General features: G+C 34.6%; 1 protein-coding gene across 2 annotated transcripts in view; it reads left to right on the forward strand.

Moving 5' to 3' along the window:
- The window catches only part of Glys (glycogen [starch] synthase), a 149550-nt gene extending 126726 nt beyond the window's left edge, over positions 1-22824 (forward strand). For both annotated transcript variants that reach the window (XM_081728529.1, XM_081728530.1), the window contains 3 exons: positions 4542-4753; positions 8479-8679; positions 20156-22824. In XM_081728529.1, coding sequence (XP_081584655.1) covers positions 4542-4753; positions 8479-8679; positions 20156-20200 — 458 coding nt within the window. In that variant the 3' untranslated portion in view covers positions 20201-22824. The remainder of the gene's footprint in view (positions 1-4541; positions 4754-8478; positions 8680-20155) is intronic.
- Positions 22825-23835: the final 1011 nt, after the last annotated feature.

Below are 23835 nucleotides of genomic sequence, written 5' to 3' on the forward strand. Positions count from 1 at the left end.
TAATTTTCATATACATTGTTGGAATATTTCAAACAAATTTTTCACTGATTGATCACAAACGAAATAATCTGCTACCACTATCAGGTGCTTCGGATCTGCAAAATCGGTAAAGCTCCCAAATTCTGAAGTGCACTGACTGCTAGTTAAGCTTGTTCAGGATCGGGAAAGTATCGAATTTTCTGTTCATGGATCATATACGTAATAGACGGTTCATCTGAGCGTATGGTTTCCTAGACTGTAGAATATATAACCACCATCACGGTTTACCCAATGCTGAAGGTTTCTAAATTTTTAACAAGAAAATTCAACATATAGTTACGATTCTTTTTTTCTTTTTCTTTTTTTTCTTTTTCTTTTTTTTTTTACAAAAAAGAAAAACTATGGAATTCATTTAAAAAGAGTGGAAGAATCAATCACTGTTCCAATTCACACGAAAGACGACAAAATTGATTGTAATAATTATCGAGGCATTTCTCTTAACATTCTATTAATAAGATTGACCCCATACGCAGATTAAATTATTGGAGCGACCAGATATTTACCATTCGACAAATACTCGAAAAGAAATGGGCATATATTACCCAGTACATCAACTGTTTATTGATTTTAGAAAGGCTTACAACTCAGTAAGGAGGGAAACATTGTAGTACAACATTCTTACAGAATTTGGAATACCGAAAAAGCTAGATTTATTAAGTGTTTAAATGAATTCCAGAGTAAAATCCTAGTAGAAAAATGCGAGCTTCCACGTCGAGATTGGCCTGAAACAAGGATATGCGTTATCGCCGTTATTATTCAGCTTTGTTCCGGAGTACGCTATAAGAAAAATCAAAGATAGGAACCAGGGCCTAGAGTTGAATGGTATTCACCAGGTTATGGTGTATGCTGGTGATGTAAATCTGATAGGAGAACAATCGAAAGAAATGCAGAGGCCTTATTAAACGCTTGAAGGGACATGAGTAAATGCAGAGAAATCTAAATACAAGGAAGTTCACTGGGATGGTAAAACGGCAAATTGTGGATGCGTTAAAATATCAAATAATACTTTCGACAAAGTGGATACTTTCAAATATCTTGGATCAGTATTACCAGACCAAAATCATACCTACAAAGAAATTAAATGTCGACTAAAATCAGGAAATTCTTGTTATTATTCAGTTCAAAATATTTTGTCGTCGCGAATTCTGTCAAGGAATTTAAAGCTTAAAATATATAAAATGATAATCATGCCTGTTAGGCTTTGTGGTTATGAAACATGGTCGCTTACGCTGAGGGAAGGACGCAGACTGAAATTATTTGAGAATAAAATTCTGAGACGAATATTTGGACCCAAGAGGAAGGGGAATGGTGGAAACTTCATAAGGAGGAACTACATAATTTATACTGTTTACCAAACATCGTTAGAGTCATCAAGTCTAGGAGGCTCAGGTGAGCAGGTCATGTAGCCAGAATGGAAGAAAGTAGGAACGCTTTCAAAGTTTTAATTGGAAATCCAATCGGGAAACGTCCATTAGGAAAATCTAGGCCCAAATGGGAGGACAATATTAAGATGGATCTAGCAGAAATAGGAATACAGAGTAGAAACTGGATTGAATTGGATAAGGACAGAAGTCAATGGATTTTTTTTTTTTTTTTTTTTTTTTTTTTGTGGCCATAGAGAAAGAGAGAGAGAGAGAGAGAGTACATTTAAGTTAAGCACAACTGCACAACAGACATGAGTGAGTGGTTAGCTTTCATGCTTCTATCGTGAAGTCCGGGATTTAGCCACGCATTCGACCATTTTGACAAAAGTAGTTCTTCTGTGAATGTAGAGATAGTGCGTGTACTGTGCGTCCTGGCCGACTTACTTTCTAATCGTTTTTAAATCTTTGTTCTTATTAATTACCAACAGTGATGGATTTGCAAAGAGGGTTGGGTGGGGATGTCTTCAAGATTGAAGCCTCTACCCCGAAATTACGGAATTTCTAAAACTAACTAAATATTTGTTTTGCCTTTACTCATAAACTTCAAGCTGTCCTCAAATAAAAAATTAGGAATTTTTAGAGAAACTAAGCATTAATAAGAAAAGCCCCTCAGAAAATACTTTTCTAAATCCGCCACTGATTGTCAGTATAAAATGGTCTTTAATGTTGTATCTGGAAGATTATAGCTGAATATACGAACGAAACGAAATATCTGTTATGCCTGTACTCATAAACTTAAGCTCCTCTTACATAAAAGTTAGAAATTTTTAGAAAAAACAAACATTATTCTTTAAAAAAAACGCTCCAAAAATTTTTCTAAATCCGATACTAATTATTTCTATCAAATGGTATTCAAAGTTGTGTCTGGAAGATTATTGTTAAATCATTGCACAGCTACAGTATAACGGAAATGTGGAAGTACGCTTTGACAGATATATTGAAAAACGTACGCTCTGATGGATATATTGAAAAACATAAGTTTAATTATGTGCTAGAAGCTAGAGTACTAAGCTCTAAGAAGTGAAACACGGATGACTAAAAAGAAATTATCTAGAAAAAAATGTCGATAATTCAGAAGTTGCAATCAAGTTAAATAGCTTCTAAAATTGCCCTCAAATACTACGTACTTTGTTTACTTTAATTCATAAACCATGTGCTCCATCCATCATGTTGGTGAATTCCAGAGCGAAATATGGCATTCGGGTCATGGAATCTTATTTAACTTTAGAGTATACTATAAGAAAGCTATTTAAACAGAAAAATCATGAAAATGAAAAAAAGCCAAAATTTCCAAAATTCTCGTTTTTTTCCCAAAAAAGCCGGCTTTTTATGTGCAAAAAACCATCGATTCAAAAAAGCCGGCTTTTTTGCATCTCTACTTTCAACATTTCACATTGACACTCCCATTTGACAAAAGAAATTCTGGGTCCACGCCCCAAAAAGAAATCCATACATGGGTATGATCTTATTGTCACTTAAAAATTCTTTCTAAACAAACATACTTTTTCCTAAAATAATGCCAAATTTCACATTAATTATTATTAAAAAAAAAAAAAAAAAAAAAAAAGCTTCTGCCAGTAGGTCTTTGCGTAAGAACAATCATATTGAATTTATGATGCTTTTCAAAGAGACCTGTAGTCTCATATTAGTCACTGGTACATAAGAGTAGTATGGAGCATTAATTCTGCATCTTGCAACTAATTTGACACTCATGAGCACTCCCAAAGTAAAATTTGGAATTTCTCAGTCCTCCCCCTGTTACCCTCAAAGATACCAAATTACCTTCGTGCCCTGTGCCTCCTGTTACCAAAATAATATTCCAGATTTTTACTATCATAACACCAAATTTCACATTAATTGACAAAATATAGCTTCTTCCCTGCTAAGAATATTTATCGTGAATTTTTAATGTGACTTTTGGAAGGGTGGCTGTAGCCCAATATCAGTCACTGGCACATGCAAGGAGCATCGGAATGTTAATTTGTATCATTTGTAATTAATCTAACGCCCTCTGGAATTTCCAAAATAAAATCTGAAATGTTTATAAGGATCCACTAAATTATGCTTCGCCCCGTGTGCCCCTTAATACGGTGCGTTATCAAAATAATATTCCAGATTTAACAAACGCGCCTTCTTTGCTACAATGCCGCCAAATTTCACATTAATTAGCAAAAAATACCTTGTTCTCGTACGTCCCTAATAAGGATATTTAAGGTGATTTTTTTTATTTTTGAAAGGGGGCTATAGCCCCATATAAGTCACTGGCACATGCAAGGAGCATTAGAATATTAATTCTGTGACATTTGTGATTAATCTGACGCTTACTGGCATTCCGAAAATAAATTTTGGGATTTTGGTAACACATCACTCACCACCTTTTTAAGCCCCTTGCCAACCAAAAGGGGGGCCTTCCCAAAATAATGTTTGAGACGGCTTTACTAGATTTGTGAATGAGTGTTTTTGCATTTTGTAACAAATACAACTCATTTGCCCCAAAATCTTTACGAATAATTATTGGAGAAAACTGCTTGCAAAATTTAACATTAAATCTCCCATAAGGAAAATAAACTTTCGTGTTTACCCCCCGAAAAGGGGGGCTAAACAGCAATTTTCTCTTATTTCCTTTAGAAATTCTAAAAAATAAAGTATTTCTTAATAAGAGTGCCAAATTTTACATTAATAGTGTGAAAACTTCATTTTCTCCTAGTGCTGTAGAAGATTACACGAATTATGGAACAGTTTGTATATATAATACGCATATGTTAAAGAATTATCAATTAGGAGAGGCACAGTGTTCCAACAGCAAACATTTGAAAATTTAGTTCCTATGGACTAATAGTCTTCCCTTTCTTTTCCTTTTTCGATCTTATGCTCTTTTCCTTAGTTAGAATCATAATTCCACCAATTATTTGTTACTTTATTGTATGTTTAACTATTTATAGTTTATTTTGGTTGCTATTCAAGAAGAAGCTTACAGAAACTATAAAATCAATTAGGATGAAAAAAAAGGGGGGGAGAATAGAATATGTTAAATCAGTTAGTTTTTGTGCCCATTTGTTGTTTCTCTTTTTCGTATAGGTTTTGGTTGTTTCATGGCAGAGCATATAGCAGACCCAATGAGCTATGGAATATACATTGTGGACAGACGATATATGTCTCTGGAAGGTTCCGTCCAGCAGTTAGCTCAATATATGTATGACTTCAGTCGATTGAGTCGCAGGCAGAGGATCATCCAGAGAAACCGAACAGAGAGATTAAGCGATCTTCTGGACTGGAGAAGTCTTGGAATTGTAAGTCTTTTATGGTGGTTTAAATTATCTATATTCCATACATTGCTTTGCAAGGTGCTGTTGAGTCCTCAGGAGTGGAGGATGTTGGTGCAGTATTTTACTACTACTACTACTTCGTATTATTATTATTGTTATTATTATTATTATTATTATTATTATTATTATTATTATTATTATTATTATTATTATTATTAATAATAATAATAATAATACTAATAATAATAATAATAATATATTTCACTAGACATGAAAATCAAATGACAGACAACCTATTCAAAAGGTCAGATGGCTTTTGGACATGCGTGTATAGGTTGTGTTAAACCACATTCTGTCAGGTTTTTGTTTGTTTTGTTTTTTGTGCATCGTCAAAACCCTTAGTCACCTGAGACAACTTGTAATGTAAAAGTTGTTTTTCATGGACAAAGGAGGAGATGCTAGTGACTCACTTTCCTTATATGTAACAGAAACCTGGGTCTTGGACAGACTCATATTGAGAGCTTTTCATTGAAAAGGTGTGATGATGCGGTATAGTGATCATAAATATGCACACACCAACGGAAGATAGCATTAAGAATATTTTATACGAAGAACTAGTACAAATATTCGAAGACACTAGTTGACCATGATAGTTCCAATGTCAACACAAATATAAAAGAACACATACACTATGGGATAGAACTTAAGAATACTCAATGGAAAATCACGGATCTGGCCCAAAGTTGGATACAAGATAGGTAGCGATGGAATATTACGAATACATTATACAGGGTATTCAAAACATCATACAGTATTTACATTAAAAGCACGTGTAAACACTCCAAACGATACATAAACCGATATTAACGCATATTACCGGTCGTACAGATTCTTAACGTATATCTAGGGTATGGTATCTAATTCACTGTAGCTCTTGTTGTAGCTGAGCAATGGATTTTGCTGGAACTAGCTACTGGTCAGGCATTTTATCATGTCCAACACATGTTCGATGGGGCTTTAGATGCGGAAATATTGTTACCAAGATAGAGGACCCTGGGTTGAAAGATGAGGTTTGATAGATATTGGACAGGATTTTGACAACGTCGTGAATCATTTTTTTTCTTTTTTTTTTAGGCGAAGAACTTTATGTTGAAATAAAACACACAAAAAATATCTTTAATATTTATGAAATTGGCTTTATTTGACAGACCACTTTATGGGATTAATGTTTGAATATGATTTCCGGCATTTGGTTACCTCGGGTGGCGCATACATGGCGTAATCTGGAGGTCCAATTTTCAACTCTCTTCGCAGCGTATTTCGGCAATAACCCGTCGGATGCTGGCTTCTAAGTGCTCAATTGTGTCTGGTTTTTCGGCGTAGACATGCGACTTTACATACCCCAGAGAAAATAATCTAATGACATTAAATCGCAAGTATGAGATTGCCAATTAACAGGTCCATTTCGTGAAATTAATCGTTCGTTCGTCAAATGTTTGTCAGTAAATTAATTGTGGCGCGCGCTGTGTGGCATGTGGCGCCATCCTGCTGAAACCACATGTCTGCAACATTAATGTTTTTCAATTGAAGCACGATACTGTTAGTAATCATGACTCTGTACCGCTCATCGTTGACGGTAACGTTCTGATCAGCATCATTTTGAAGACATATGGACCAATGATTCCACCGGCCCATAGAGCACATCAGTCGTCTTAACGGTATGAGTAAACGTATTGCGAAAACGATCCCTAGTTTCTCGAGTTAATCGCTCTGATGGGCGATTATGAGCACCGTAAATTGAACATAATGCCCGATGGGTTTGTCGAATTGAACCATGGTTTTCAAAATACATTTGCACAATTTGAAAACGTTGCTGCGGCGTGAGTCTATTCATGATGAATTGCCAAACCAAACGAATCTCAAAACAACCTAGCACTGTAATATTAAGCAAAACAACCGAGTGTAAGCTGTCACAGAAAACAATGTTGCAAGTTTAAAGTTCTCCGCTTCTTAAAAAAACTTTTACTAGTCATGCACCTCGAAGGAAGGTCAGACGGATCCCACGTTAAGTTGTAGGTTCATATCTCATATAACCTTGGAGTTGAACGTGACGCTAAACTCCAGCCCAATCCAAGAGTCATGGCATCTTTTTCTTTTATCCCCGCCCCTATTCATTGATGACTGATCTTTTCAAAATATGACTATCCAAAGTTAAGTTCGTATAAATGTAGACTTTGTTTTTTTAATTTTATATATATATATATATATATATATATATATATATATATATATATATATATATATATTATTACAATAAAATAATAATTCCGTGTCTCCTTTTGAAAAGCCATTTGTGCTTTTCCATAGATTGAATTAAATCATGCAAAGGCGAATTTTGTTTGGCCGATTGAGATATTTATTTCTGGGTAAAGTATAAAAAATGTGCACATGGTTGGGACAATATGGTTTGTAAGAGAAAGACAAGAGGCGCTTTTTTTAAACCAGACAGTACTTTTTTAAAAGTTAAACAATGTTTCAATATATTTCAAAATGAGAATATTACTGTAAATATAGAATTGTTGTAGAACACTATTGTGAAGATATCATGTCTAGCACGATGATCTGATTGAATAATAATAATAATAATAAAGTTTTGGACATGAAATATTTTGGAAATATAAAATTCTGTGAAAGTGACAAACATTATTTATTTGAAATCATGGACAGGTGAATTTTCAATATCGGATCAATGTTAAAATCATATTTTGACTTCATTTTTTTCAGCGCAACTTAGTTCATTTACATGCTCAGACATAAAAAAATATATATTTTATGATTACTTTCCTTTTATGTATTTCTTAATGAATAAACATACAGATTGTTCCTTTGTTCAAATTCCTAAAGATCACCTCATCTTTCTGTAGTCTACACGCTTTGCATTTCATCAGCCTACCTGCGATGCATTGTACTAAGAATTCAACGACCGACGCCTTGGAACAAAACTAAGGGAAGACACCTCGGAAGACAGTAGACGAAGGTAACCAACGCAGACGATGTAGAGAAGAACGCTCCGCGGCTCTTGATTTTGCAAACTAAACATTATCCATATTCGTAAGGCTAACGCATACAGTTGGTATTCTTTTTCCAACGACAAGAATAATTTTGTTATTAGGAAGCGTTCGTACTCCGTCATTCAACGCTGTAAGTTTATTCTAATTTCGTTGCTTTCGTGCTGAGCTTCTGTTCAAGTCGTCTGGCCATCCATAGCACCGACTCCATGTTCCTGAAGGAAAACAATAATACGTCGAAAGTCATCGATGGTGAATCGTCGAATGTTCCAGTCAAGTGCTGTGTAGAATTTTACCTGTCCTAAGTTCCTTTTATCTTTTACCGTCTTTTCACTCTCACATCACAATCGGTTTCCAGTTGAAAAATATTCAATTTCTTTACTAAGGAGCGCAGGTCACTAACCCATTATCTCTGCTCTGAAGATTTTCATTTACAAAATCTTGGGATTTTCTAGTTCTAAATCACTAACTTTTAATTTTGTTTGTTACGTCAAGCGACAGAAACTGACGAGACTGTACTGCACACCATCATAGTGAGTCTCAGCTTCACATATTCAAGGTAACAGTAAATATTGAACTATATGTTTATTGTTTACATTCTAGTTATTGTTTTCAAAGTCTGTATATCTGTTCACTGCTTTATACAGTACAGAATAAAATTGTCTTTCGTATTTGTTCCAGTTCTACAGACAAGCACGTATGAAAGCCTTCCAAACTGTGTATCCTGACATGGCTTTGGATGTCGAGTCGTCTGTGAGTCGATTCAACTATCCTCGTCCTATCTCTGAGCCTCCGTCGCCGTCATCATCCAGAGCCACCACTCCAGCTCCTTCTATTCATGGCAGTGATGACGAGGAGGATGAAGTCGATGAGGAGAAAGAAGTAAGCACTAGAAATGTTACCAGATCGATAACAGTTTGTACTTAAAGATAAAATGTTGAATCTTAATTAAATGAAATCTCAATATTAACTCGTTAGATTACCTTTATGTAGCTGAAGTTTCACTGAGCGGGCGCAGACCAGTCGTAGAAATCTGTACATCATCGGAAAGCTTCGTCATTACCTTTTGAGTGAGATATAAGCTTCGTCTTTACATCAACTACAGGGTATGCTATACGTAATTAACTGAAACTCAACAGGTTTGGGGTCTGAAAAGATACATCCTCTATTTCTGAAACCAGAGGAAATAGACCATATGTTCATATAAACCTTTTTGGCTTAGTGTGACCTCCCCTAGCATCTCCCAAAATATCTGTACCTCTTCAACGGACACCATAGTAACCGGTAAAATTGTTACCAAAAAAGAAAAGAAAAGAATTAAACATTTCCTGAACGATTGCAGTTAGTTTTTCCGTCCCGTATTAACAAGTTTTAACAAATTTAGCGACAGTGATGTAATTACCACATCTTTGTTAGTATACCGTACGTGACAATATTTAAAGTCGACTATGGCGGAATTTCAGATTATGGGAACTTCAGTGTTGTTTGGTATGTAGAATTTGCATCTCGTGGTACCTTTTGATGATTTATTCAAAAGTACGAACATAATCGCATTTAGTTATGAAATTGCATCAACAATTCTTGGGAATAGGTTCAGTGCTGAGGAAGAAAAGGTACAAGAAACCCGTGATTGAGGATAAAATCAAGGGTGGATAACTTAACGAAATGTGCATTATTTACAATTTATCTGTTACGGTTACTATTTTGTAACCCATTTCTGCACCTAGCCAATAACGTTATTGGTCAGTGTAACTTTTAAAATGGTACGCTCTGAATTACGTTACAATGAGTAACGATACTCAATGGAACATTCTGCATTTTGGTACTGTAGTTACAGTTACCAAGGGATTAGCGTTACTCGAAATACCCACCTATGTCGTACCTGCTTGAGATTGTTAAGATAAAGCTGGTTCCACTGAATACCAGTTCTCTCTCGAACCCAAAGTGTTTTGTTCCTTGATTTTAGCGATATGAAACGTATTGAAATTCTGCAGAACATTTTTGTGTAAGTAGACATACTTTTGTTATGATGAGTACCATTTCTATGTTTCTCTTTTCTTTATTGGTTACCTTTTGTACCTGTATTTCATCTTCTTCAATTCTGAGGGTCTTGGAGTTACACTTGAGTAACGTTTAAACATCCTTGGCGACAGGGAGTCTTTAGGTTGGCTTTAAAGGAATCTTCATTATACTAGTAAATAAATTCCACGTTTTTCAGTCTGTTTTCTTTTCCCTCATACTTAAGATTCAGTAAACACCTTAGGCACCCAGGCACATGTCCTTTAAGAATAGCATTATTTTGATTGCCCTGTATTTAAAAAGAGAAAAAAAGAGAAATTATCAAAGAGTGAAATTTTTAATATAAGCTTATTGATAAGATTTTTACTTCTTGTGATAGCACTGCCGATAGTTGAGTTGATTTGGAGTTTAACGTTCTTTTCGGCAGCGAGGCTTTATGAGACGGGACCTATTGATTAACATGGAATCGAAACCACATGTGCTCACGCCGGGAATCGAACCCGGGTCTTCCAGGCCAAAGGCGCTAAGCGCTTAGGCATGAAGGAGCTCACTGCTGGTAGTCACCATATATGTTTATTTTACAACAGTCTTGCACTGACCAATGTGATTGAAGCTCGAGCTCACTTCCCAACAAGGATCGAACCCGGAGCTACATACACCAAAGTTACACATACACTGGCCCCCAGTGAAGCAGGAAGGACATTTCATTTGCTTGCCAGCAATTTAGTTTATAAATCAAATACACATCATACATCAGTGGCGTAGCGAGAAACTCATCAATTGGGACCAACACACAAGATTTGGGAGAAAGGATCTTCTGAGGGGGTGTACCAATAACTACCAGTACATTTGAATTGAATTGGAATTTTTTAAATGCCTTTAGGCACCTATGGTGTGAATGAGGAAATGCCCTGGAAATCCTAAGTATCTGTTCTCGGTGAATCCTTTTGTTGAACTTTTAGAAAATTGACTTAAACTATCGATTTTGTAAAACATCCCTTTAAGTCCAAATCGAAACATGACAGAAGAAAATTTCGGAAAGTGTTGCTATTTTCACTCCTAGCTTCTCACTTTAGGTAGTGTATATTTACAAGGAAGGGGGTGCACATGCATTTTTGCACCCCAATAAATCCGGCCATATATATATATGTGTGTGTGCATGGGTTGAAAAATCCGGAGTGCCAGGTCACCATAGCAACTTGAAATATGAATCTGGTGCAGGGTTGTTTTGTTTAGAACAAAATGTTTAAAACAACTGATTAAAACTTGTTTAAAACAATTGGTTTTGCTTAAATCAAATTTTATATACGTTTTAAACATACGCATTTTTAAGACTTGTTTTAAACATATTTCTATTTTATCTTATTTTTGTAAAAAAAAAAAAAAAATCTGCCAGAGAAAGAAAATTGTCAAAAAGTGCTACCCATTCAGAAGACTATTTTCTTCTCATGTGAATGTTTTGACTTCTCGTGGCAATGTGGTAATCTACAGTTTATTTTGTCTCATTTTCTCCCTTTGATTTTTTAATGTTCATTGTATTGTTTAAATGCTTATAAGTTAACTTGCGAGAAAGAGTCATAGTCGAAGGTTGTACTACTTGTAGGACTGATATTAAAAAGTAAATAAAAGAATTATCATGGAAACAAATTTTTATGTTGCATTCAGAAAACAAGCATAGGGTTCTTGCGGTTCTAAATTGCGGTTCTGAAATTAATATATCACAGGCATTCGTTGATATAGTAGCCTACATGTTGGTTCTCACCAGGTACATTCGCGAAGTGTCCCCTCGAGATTCGTGTAAAATTGATTTAAATACAAAGTTCTCTGCTGTCTAATGTGTATTGTACTAAATTTAGCTGTCCATGCTGGTAATTGGCATATTTATGGGCCTTCATATATCCGGAATTTTATCATACACTACCATAACGCACGGACACAAAATTTATTTTAGTTTCTTTAGATATTACTCACTGGACATGAATATGGGCATATGCAAAACAAATTGGATCAGGTACTGCTTCTGAAACATGTTACCTACCCTGGCCGCAATCTTAGATCCGTCATATTAGATTTTGCTTTCGGTTTTTCAAATGGAATAGGTGCAAGTGTTACATCGGACACATGCAAGTGTTACGTTTACATTCACTGGTGTAATGTATTTTACCGTAGCTTGTACCATTTGGAAGGTATTACATGTTCATTCCCTCCAGGCACTTTGCGAATAGACATTGCAGATTAATATCAGTTACACTTACGTTTTTGATGTTGACAAATCAAAACAATTTCTAACTGTAATATTTTCCATAAGTAGAAGCTTTGCTTTGTATATACTTAAACACAAACGAACTATTTGCTGAGCAAAACAATATATTCACATAAAAAACTACATGCGTGTTACAGTTTCGCCAACTAGCAGTTTGGCTTCATCAGACACTATCTTGGTAGTGTCTGATGAAGCCAAAATGCTAGTTGGCGAAACTGTAACACGCATGTAGTTTTTTATGTGAATATATTGTTTTGCTCAGCAAATAGTTTGTTTGTGTTTAATTTCTAACTGGAAAACTCCTTACAACATAAATGTCATAATCTTATTACCAGGGCCCGGATCTTGTTGACAAGTCAACTTTTTTCTGTTACGCATAGGACAAGGCAAGTTCAAATATAAACGTTATCCATCAACTCTAGGTTCTAAAAATATAGTTTTTTAGGGTCAACTTTTGGTCACTTTTTGCCGTTTTGAAATTTCAGGTCATTTTTTAATATTTTAAGGTGACTTTTAGGTCACTTATGGTCTTTTTATTCTCTTTCTTCTTCATAAGGAAATCTTTAAATGAACACGGTTTACGGATGTGGAAAAGACGAAGTTGAATAATCTCTTTTCTTGCTTCCTGACTATTGGGGTGGAAAAACTGCATTCTTAACAAGCTAATGAAAACAAAGCTGTAGCTGGTTAACGAAAGGTGGGGGTTCGTAGGTGGCCAAACAGATAGTTTTGGGGTGTTGACTACAAAGGATGTGATCACGTGAATAACTAAAATTGGATTAGAAGGCGTACACAGATTTTAAACAGAGAATATCTATTATTCTCATGTAGTGTACACTTGGGAACTTTTATTGTTTAAGTGCTTCTTAGTTTCAACTCGGGAGTGAATTGACGCTTTCAATACTTAGGACCTACAATGCCGTACAATGGACTGATCAATAGAAATAAATGATCAATGGAGTGCAACTAACTGAAACAAAATTTTTTGAATATGAGTAGAAATGTTAATTAAAAATCCAATGGATATTAAAAATGTCAATGTTTAATGAAATAAACGTTTAAGAAAACGCAAGTTTTAAGGTCAATTTTTGTGATTTTTAGGGTTATTTTACAGTAATTTAGTGTCATTTTATAGGTCACTTTTTAGAAAATTTTAGGTCAACAAGATCCGGGCCCTGCTTATTACATTTCCATGAGTGATTGTTATTACTTCCATGTTATACTATAATAAGGAAGTATTGTATTACTGTCAAAATGCCTAATGTAGATCCAGATACAGCCAGAGTTGGGTGAAGACCTACCATTTCCGTATTGACATCTGTGTCTCTGCATGTATATAAGTTCAGAGAATATTTCATCAACGATAACACATAAAAGATTGCATATACACACGGGGCCCTGCACAACCTTCTATTTGGTTCAATATGAAGTGCTTGACATTTAATGGTACAAAATCCGGTCGGCTTACGCCGGGAACTAAAAAGAAAAGTCCTAACATCAGGACCACAAATAGAACATACTATATGTAAGCGGAATCCACTTTCAACATCGCAACACTAATGGGGGGGGGGCTTGAGCCGGGTGATCCTCCCTGGCTACGCCACTGTCAGACATGACGTACAGCTTAAGGGGATGTCTTTCCATCATCAGAGGCTCCAGAATCTTCATAACATGTAAAATTTAATTTATAAATATCTTAGAAAATACTGCATTTAGGAACTTGTAATTTTGTACAAAGAAGGTAATTTTGTTGCCAAAGAGTAATACAATTCAGATGACTGTCACAACTTTGCACCTAATTACTTGGATTAATTGTAATGCATTCTTCCGTATTGAGTTACTGCAGGTAAAGAGTCAAAAGACCACTTTCAAACCTCATGAATTACTATGGATGACATTCTTTGAAGAACAAATGCTGAGGAGGGATGTGTTATGACAATTTGAAACGTGAAACCCGTGTCTACCCCTCCAGTTTCATAATCATTTATGCCTTGAGCAGTCTCCCTTCCCACTCCCACCCCCCACTTCCTACTGATTTCCCACAACCTTACGACGCAACTACCTGAATGTGCTTTTTTGGTGTAAGTTGGTATGATTCACGTGTCAACAAAATACTTCGTAGAACAAAGATAATGATCTTTTAAACCTCAGTATGGAATGTCTTTCCAACCGCTTTTCTATATCTTTTGTTGCTTGAAACGGATGGATTCTCCTTCGAAGCAGTAGCTTTAATCTCTTCCACTCACAAATGCACAACCAAAAAAGGTTCAAATGTTTCTTATATATTTGTCTATTTCTTTTGTTTTCTGGAAGGATATATTTCTTTTCATTTTATAATATTTATCACAAAAACACACATAGTACGATGTTTCTGTGGTTAGAACGGATTAATTGTGTGCAGGGATGGAGAAAATCAAGTTTTCGTTGTGTGTGTGTGTTTTTTTAATAACTAGAGTTTGGTTTATCAAAACTCCATTATATATTTAGCATATTCGCGTGTGTCCGTGTGTGACAAAAATTAAATAAATAAATAAATAAATAAATAAAGTATTTCATGGATCATCACCAAATTTGGTAAAAATACAAAGAGTCAAGAATTAGGAAGTGAGTTTGTTATTAAAATAGTCTTCTCAAACCGAAAGTGGTTTAAATAAGCCATTTCCGGTTTGATCATTGATCATCATAGATCGAAAAACGTAATACGTATTAAGATTCGGGTTTCTGTTTCGTAAGAACATATTTAATCTCTATTATTAACTCTCTACTAAAACCGGAAGTGGTTCATTCAACTATAATTTTTCGTTTCAATAAATATTGGTCTACATAGAGCAAGAGCGGTAAAAGATAGATGAAAGCAGTTTGTTCCAAACGAATAGCTCTCAAGTGTCACAAAAGTGCAGTGGCGTAGTCAGGGGGGCTCACCCGGCTCAAGCCCATTAATGTTGTAATGTTGAAAGTGGATTCTGCGTACATGAAGTATGTTCCATTTGTAATGTTAGAACTTTTCTTTTTAGGTTCCTTAGTAAGCATAAGGGGGCTTGTAGTTTTACTGCAGATGTAATTAAGTATGTGTGTATGTAGTACTTTATTCCTCGGTAACTACCAGCTAAATTTAAACCAAATTAGATGTACAAGTACCCAATCATCTAAGGAATAAAGATCACTACATGTGATGGCCGAGCTTGGTCGGCGACAGGCTCGGCTCGGCTTTCCTTGTATGTTCTATTTTATTTCTCCGTAACTACTGGCCAAATATCATCGAAATTTGGTGCGCAGATAGCCCATTGTCCAAAGAATAAACATCTATATACTTGGTGGCCGACTCGGTAAAGGACAGGCTCGGTTCGGCTCTGTTTGTGTGTGGTACTTTATTTCTCGGTAACTATTGGTCAGATTTAAATCAAATTTGGTTTCCAAGTATCGCTTAAGGAATAAATATCATTATACATTATCCCTGGGCCCGGTCGCCGACAGTGTCGGCTCGACTTGCCTTGTACGTTGTATCTTCTTTTTCAGTAACTACTGGCCGAAATATTTTAAACAGGGACGCAAGTGGAACGCAGGACAAAAATGTCCTTCTCTCCCCTTGCCTTATGTTTTCTTACTTACTTGACAAAAGTTATATTATTTTGCTTGGTGAATTCTTTTCCTTCAACCTTCAGAAAATCATGCTTTTGCAAAGCTCTGCTTTCTTTTAATCCCCAAACAGAAACATGATGGCAAAAAGTTTCGGAATGTGTTGCTATTTTCACTGCTCGCTTCTCATTTTAGATAGTGTATATTTACAACGAAGGGGGAGAGTGCACCTTTGCAGCCCCTAAATCCGGCCCTGTATGTATATATATATATATATATATATATATATATATATATATATATATATATATATATATATATATATATATATATATATATATATATATATATAGAGAGAGAGAGAGAGAGATACAGTGGCGGTTCCAGGATATTAATAAGGGAGGGGCTAAACCATAGCTTGCACGTAATTTATTTCTTATTGGTTTTAACTCAGAGCAGAGGGAATAAAAATCGGGAAGCCTCAAATAAAAGTACGCCAAATTACCCCAAAATCGAATACTTTCTAACGAAAATTATCGTTGACCATACATATATTTTTTTAAAAAATATATGGAGAAAGGTGAAAAACTTTTATTCTTGGCAGATTTTAACCTAAAATTGAGGGATATACAAGATGTCATAAAGAAAATATACACCAACTTTTGTCATAAAAATATTTTACATAGTTTTAATTGAAATATTGTTTTCCATGTACATGTGTAAACTTGCAACATGGGATTGATTTTACTTCCCCCTCTCCCCGCAGTATACCTTATGAATTTTAACCCTAAACAATAGCATTATTGGTGCAAGTGAAAGGAAGACACATAGCACGTAACCAGATTCCGCTAGTCTACCGTAGTCTTAACTTAGGAAGTTTTCCCATTGTCTCAAGATGCTGGGTAACACTTTAGCTCCTACTGAGAATTGAAACTAGGAGCTACGTGGGGTCTACTGAATTCAGATTCCCCGCCCTCACTAAACTTCGTAGGTCGACGAATGTTTGTGAACTTTCTTAACACAAGTATATTTGTTTCATATCGAAATGAATGATATGGCCTAAAAATTGTATTTTATATCTCTAGCACTATCATTTTTTCTGAGAAATAGGAGGCACTAATTGACAATTACTTAGGCTTTTCAGATGTTGAATAACACAGGTTAAATACTACAATATACGTATAAGACCCCCCAAAAATCTTTGGATCCATAAAAAAAAAAAAAAAAAAAAAGGACGCGTGCCTGGTGTGCTCTAAACATTCATTCATTTATTTATGTAACAATATTTCAAATACAGCCTCTAAGGCCAATTTACAACGGAATATTTTAACATCAATAGTGGAAAAAGGAAAAAAGAAAATCAGGCAGGATTTATGCTTAAAGATAACATCCCGACATTCACCTTGTGGAACCGCGAAAAAACTGGTGTAACTAGTCAGGATAGCAAGCCACAAGCTTTGCACCTAGGATCTCCCTTTTGCGTAGGAAGAACGCCAACCACTAGCCTACGCTCGTTAGAAATAATAATAATAATAATAATAATAATAATAATAATAATAATAATAATAATATATCTTTACTCAATATAGTGAACCAATTGGGGATCTGCCTGGATTAAGAATCGGCAAACTCCGCTGAAATACCCCGTGGCCATGCATCACGCAATTTTCTAGCTATTTTGTGGGCTGCATAGAACTGTAAAGTTTTGTTTTAGTAATAATAATAATAATAATAATATGATTTTCACAGGCTTGCGCCCCCATTCATAGAACAGGTCTCACATCAAATAATCCTACTCTTGTTACGGGCAGCGAAGAGCGCTATGAAAACAAAGCAAGATGAAGAATGAAAGACATTGTCTATTTTTCCCTCCCCTTTGCTACTTTTGGCTCACTCTATGCTTCCCCCTGACCCTGCTGCCCCTTCCACCTGCCTTGTGACTGACTTTCTCCTATGATATTCACAGAAAACGATCAAGTTCTTTTTTCTCCCTACTGCTTTAGATTTGCAGTAACAACATATGAAAGTGAAATTTCTTTCTACTTCACCACCTGAAGAACGAAGTTCAATGTGACCCTCTGAAGAACAATACAATTGATACCATGCCCGAGGAACTCTCCAGATCTGATAAGATCTGTAACTGATGAACACAATACCTTTACCAAACCTGTCTGATCAACTGTGTTACTCATGTGGCAAATAGTATTTGTAACGAAATAGCTTCTGTTCCATTAGATACCCGCAGAAGAAAGAATCTCATTGAGGTGGTACAAAAGCTGGATTTTCTGCCCAGAAGAGTGATAAAGCATACCAGAAACAGATTTGTTCCTTCAATTAGTTACGGTACAAAAACGTTACATGCTTGAATAACGTTACTGCCTCATAACGAAAATGTGTGTTATGTCTTGTACCCACCGAAATTAAATAACCAATAATTTTGTTACAGAGAGCTATTTTCGTTACGTTACAGTTACGTTAAGTTATCCACCCCTGGATAAAATTGAAGTGGTTCATGAAGGTTTTCAACTTAGTTCGTTCAAATGTATTCGACAAGTCTGTTCAGAACTTCACAACATTGTACATTCTACACATAGTAGAGTTAGAGCTTACAGGATCCAGCTATTCCAAAAGATTCAGGAAAATAATTGCAAACACTTGAATTCACCCCTGTAATCGTATTTCTCATCTATGACAATTATTCGTTTCTGAATTGTGTTGTGTTCTCTGATGGAGCCACTTCCCATTTATTGTAAAATGCTCATGTAGTTATAGAATATGAGCGAGCGAGATGGTCCAAAACTAAGTGTGTAGTGCGTTGACTTCGGATTATGTGATCAGGCTATTCAAGAGAGTTTGTTATAGGAGAAAGGGACACCTCAGCATGCTACGAAAGCATGTGGTTTCTAGACGCCACAAGGATGCATGTTTTAACTGCACCTCACAAAGTGATTCAAATACAAGTATTCTTAAACAAATTTTCAGAGATGAATTGTGTGAGGAGGTCCCATTGCATGGGCTTCAGGGTCATCAGATTTAGACCCTTACATTTCTATGTGGGTACATAAAAAATCCAAGTATATTAAACTGGGGTTCAGGACCTGGATGATCTTTGGTAGCGAATAGATCACTCTTGAGATGTTGTAAAACACCTGCGGATAGTTTGAGGAGAACATTTGTTCGACAAACAACGGAGTACGTGTCGAAATTACTGACTTCCCGCATTGCCTCACAAACTTGACGAGTTTCTCTTATACCTGTAGAAAATCCTACAATTTTAGCGTTATTAGTTACAAAAATATGAGCATCTGTTATTAGTATTGATTCTAGCGTATACACTATGTGAAAGAACGTAAGTGGTTCTCGGTTTGTGTTTATTGCTGGTTTGAATAATGCACAAATAAATAAGCTTAAATACCTAGAATAAAAATTCATTGCTGTAGGTACGCGCAAGAAGTTCGTCGTACCAAAATAACACGAAAACAAAATCATCTCCAATTACAACAAAAGTTGATTTTTTTAGAAATCATATTTAAACGTAAGATGTAAGTAGAATTTGACATGGTATGTATAGTCCGCAGCAAAAAACCTGCAACATGAGCATGTAAGTTTATTGTGAAACGACGAAGTTTTTTGCTTCAAAATAAATGTGCGAGGGAGGACACCGAGATTTCTTCTGGCGTGATTCGTGCCACTTAGACGTTATGTTGATTCACTGCACTGTTAGGCGTAGTTTCACAATAAACTTGCATGCTCATGTTGCAGGCTTTTTGCTGCGGACTGTACAACCAAATGATATTTTGATTATAGTGCGTTGTGTGTTTGTAGAGACGATTAAAGGAATTTGTTAGTGGAATATGACTTTTCATTGTTCCAATAGTGCATTTGTCAACTAGATATTTGCAGCATATATATATATATATATATATATATATATATATATATATATATATATATATATATATATAATAATATAAAATGTGTGTTTGTGTTTCACATTATTTAAATACTGGGCAGGCTTATAACGGTTACTATTCTGTCTTGGCAGTTGAGAGGTATCTGATTCTGATGTCGCGGGACGGGACATCCTGATTTTTTTAAAAATCACATTAAACAAAATGCTAGGATGATCCTTTAAAGATAGTTCCTGGGACACTTAGTTTCAAAATTCCTTTCATTGTAGTTTCTATTGTTCAAAACTATATTCGGAACTATTAAATATATAAATAACTAACTACTACTTTAAGTAACAGTTACTTTCTACGTACCAATGTCAGCAGTTATATCTCCAGCTCTTTTAAATTTATGCCTAAGGTGTCTTTGGAGCAGAAATAATTATCTGTCGCTGTAAACTATACCATATTCATATTTAATTCATTTCGGAGTTAATGACAAAAGAATATGAGTCCACTGGTTCCACCAATGGTTATCCACTTTGGTTGCAACTATATATAAGAATTTTTTTTCTTAATATTTATTTATTTTATTTTATTTTATTTCCAGCTGCAGGAACTAGGAGTAGTCAACAGTGACCATGGCAGCAGATAGAAGCTGTTAAATTAGTCAAATCACAAAACATTTAGCAACTCAGTTTTCCTTCCCTTAAGGAATAATGTGTGTTCCTAAGTGTAATCCACTACACATGCCATATGTTAACTTTTTTTTTTTTTTTTTTTTTTTTTTTTGTCAGAATGCAAGAACAATTCTTTGTTATGTTTTTGAGATTCAGACTTTATAGGCGAATAAACGAATTAGAATATAAAATGGTCTCGAAGTTAGTGATCTGTGTTCATACATCGTAATGCAGTGATATCTGGTTACCGTTGTGTAGTGGTATATGGATTGTATTGTATTGTATTGTAACCGACCTCATATTGTCACCCACAATAGATGCTCATAGATGTCTTCCAACAATAATCTTTGTTTTTGTTGCTGAGTAATAAAGTATCTTGTTAAGTAGTGAGGTATTATAGTGCTTTGGTTTTTGAGAATGTTCCTTCTGTTTTCTTGAGCGTTAGAATGTATTAGATGAATTTATGTGTATCTTTTTGAGACACTTTTGTGAAAGAAATTAGTTTAGGGCAAGTGTTTTTATTGTTCGATGCAACACATAGAAATATCATGAATTACAATTAAGTTTGAATACTTTGTTCCATCGTATCACGTCATGTAGCCTAGCCATGATGCGTTGCTGAGTCACGTATAGTACTTGTGATGGTTATATATCTAGGTGTGTTGATTTTGTAATACCTACTTTAGAAAAATGTGCAATTTTCTAAGTGAATAATAACATATTAGCAATCTCTTGGTGGTGAAGAATTACGTCCAACTTAGTTGTAATGAAAGATTTTTAATTCTATAAGAAGTTGACATCAGCCAATTCTTCCAAAATTTGGTAGCTGGTAGCTATTCTGGATCACAGCACTCACGATGTAGTTACCTTTGTTTTCCATGAATGGAAGATAGTCCATTTTGAATGTTTGTGGAGAATGCTTCGATCGCATATAAATACCATACTAGAATATTTTTATACTAGTTTTAGAGATTAATGCTATTTTTGTGTAAGTTAAAGTTTGAGACTATATTGTATAGATTTATTTGGTAGGTGGTGGAAAAGTAAATTGACCTTGTACATTTATTTTCTATCCATGTGCATTAAAAATCTGCAAATATATTTTCATGGAAATTATATTTCAAGTCTATCCGTTTGAAGTGATGTTTTCAAGTTCTCGTTAAATCATTGTAATTATCAGTATGTTTGGTTCAAGATCTTCGTTGAGACAATTTGTTTTCGAAGAGTAGTGTGCAAATATAGATCATTCTTAGAGAGAGGAAGAGAGAGAGGGAGAGAGACTTGTATGAAATTTAAGAACATTTTGGCTATATTGTAAATTTTTATCCTGCAATATTGAAATTCTTATATGTATACTCTCTACATAAAAAAATGTCAACATAGGTGTATTAGTCGGAATTCTGCTATAACTCGTTTGAAATTTCTTTAGCGAGAAATGACTCTCGTAAAAAGCGATAGGAGCAAGTTCCTGGATCCTTGTTCCGACATTATATTTTATTAAGAGATAGTAGAACGTTGGAAATAATAGCAATACTTTTCAATTGAGAGTTTGACAGTTTTTCATTTGATAGCAATTAATCAATATATAGTATCTACGAAATGTTATAGTAACAAAAAATAATTCAATAAGTATTTTAAAGATGTTAAAACAAATTTGCACGTTTTTATTCTACTTCCAAAGAAATTCTTACAAATTCTGGAAAAAATGAATGTAAAAGGATTTCTAAAATCAGAGTAACTAATACAGCAACAATTTGTGACATCATAAATGAGTTTTGAGTAATTTGAGTTACTGTAATTGTTGTAGAATATTTGACGTAATTGATTGATTATTATCGATGGAAAACAATTCAACAGATAGTTTGTATTTATGTGCAACCCAGCTCTTGCACTCTTCCTTCCTCCCGTAAAGCTGACATGGAAGATGAAAGGACTAAATATTCTTTGTATTCAGTGCTAATTGATCTATTAATATTGTCCTTTTTCTTGACATTATCCAGATACTCTGATTGTGATCTACGTCCAATCCTTTCCTTCTATTTTCTGTCAGCAACATGTGCATTTGCATGCCTCTGAACAGTGAACTGAGCAGTCAGTCATATTTTTATTCTTTCTTCCCTTTGCCGTAGCCAAAATACATGTTTTCAGCTATTTCTTTTATAAATGTATTGCTCTGTTTTTTTCCTTTTATGCCCATGTTACGTGGCTTAAGAAGGAATTACAACATTGTATTTTGTACCTCACAGATACTTTTTTCCTTCCCAAAGTAGTATTTTTTATTCTTCCATTCGAAATTATAGCCCTACCTAAATATACTGTTGTCTTCACTTTAGCTTTTCGTGAAACTTCTTCCTATGTGTATCCTCTTTGGGAACTTGAGGATTTTCATCGTCTTTAGTTATTTTTATGATCTGTAAAAATAAATGTCAGTAATCTCGTTCCAGAATGTAGCGAGCTGAAAGAGATGGTTCAATTTCAAAGTTCGGTATTATGGGTCCATTCATGTGTTATTAAAAGAAGAATCTATTTGATAAAATTTGTGGTGAAAAGACACTTGAACTTAGAATGAGAGTGAGAGGGAGAGAGAAAGAAAGAAAGATGATGATATGAATTTCATTTGTATATATTTATATCTGTGAAATTACTGTTGGAACGATGTTTAGATAACTCGAGTCACTGGATGTCCCATATTACTCTCAATCATAGTCATTACACTTGCTGTTTGTCAAATTTGAATTTCCAAAATTAAAATATTACTTGTACATAGATTCTTAAACGGAAATCTTAAACAAAATTTTCTTGTGTTTTTTTCAAAATAATGATAATAATAATAATAGAAAAGGTTGGGACTCAGATGATTTTACAGATACTATTAAATTCAAATAATCTTCGATAAATTTTCTGTACTAAGCAGTTTATCAAAAGCACGGATTACTTTAATTTGCAGTATCTTTATGTATATCACAAAGTATATAAAATTCTGATGATAATTTTCTATTTGAAAATTGTTAAATAAATAATAAATCCAATCTACTGTAACCTCTTTTTACGTATATGAAGTAAAAATTTCAAATGGTATTTGAACTAATGTAGTTATGATAATGTCAAACTAGTTACTGGTATGAATAAAATATTGTTTAGTATTTTTGTGACAAAACATTAATTTCTTAGATAATCTTAGTTTCTCGATGATCCATGTATATTCTAGTCTTCCATGTTTATTGTAGTCAAGATTAGATTCTGGATGGAATCTTCAGATTCAGTTATATTACAGCAAAATGATCTTGCCTCTAATAATACTGCGACAACAGTTTGAAAAACATGTGTAATTGTCTTGTCTAATACTGCTGGATATCCGATAGAGATAATACTTTAGTTTTGTGAATATCACTCAAGCATATGGTATTGTCAATTTTTATTGCTATCGTAACTCATTTCTTGGCTTGGCCTAGTGAAAGATTGAAGGCATATGTTCCGAATTGTGGCGTAATCGGATACCAAACACAGCATACTATGAAGGTATTGCAAGTCAAAAAATTTTCTTTTAATATTTTGATAATTTCGTATTGTTATGTACCAAGAAAATAAGCTTAAGTCGTTATACATTATA

The sequence above is a fragment of the Thermobia domestica genome, chromosome 10, assembly GCF_964235325.1.
Source record: "Thermobia domestica chromosome 10, izTheDome1.hap1.1, whole genome shotgun sequence".
Taxonomy (NCBI): Eukaryota; Metazoa; Arthropoda; class Insecta; order Zygentoma; family Lepismatidae; genus Thermobia; species Thermobia domestica.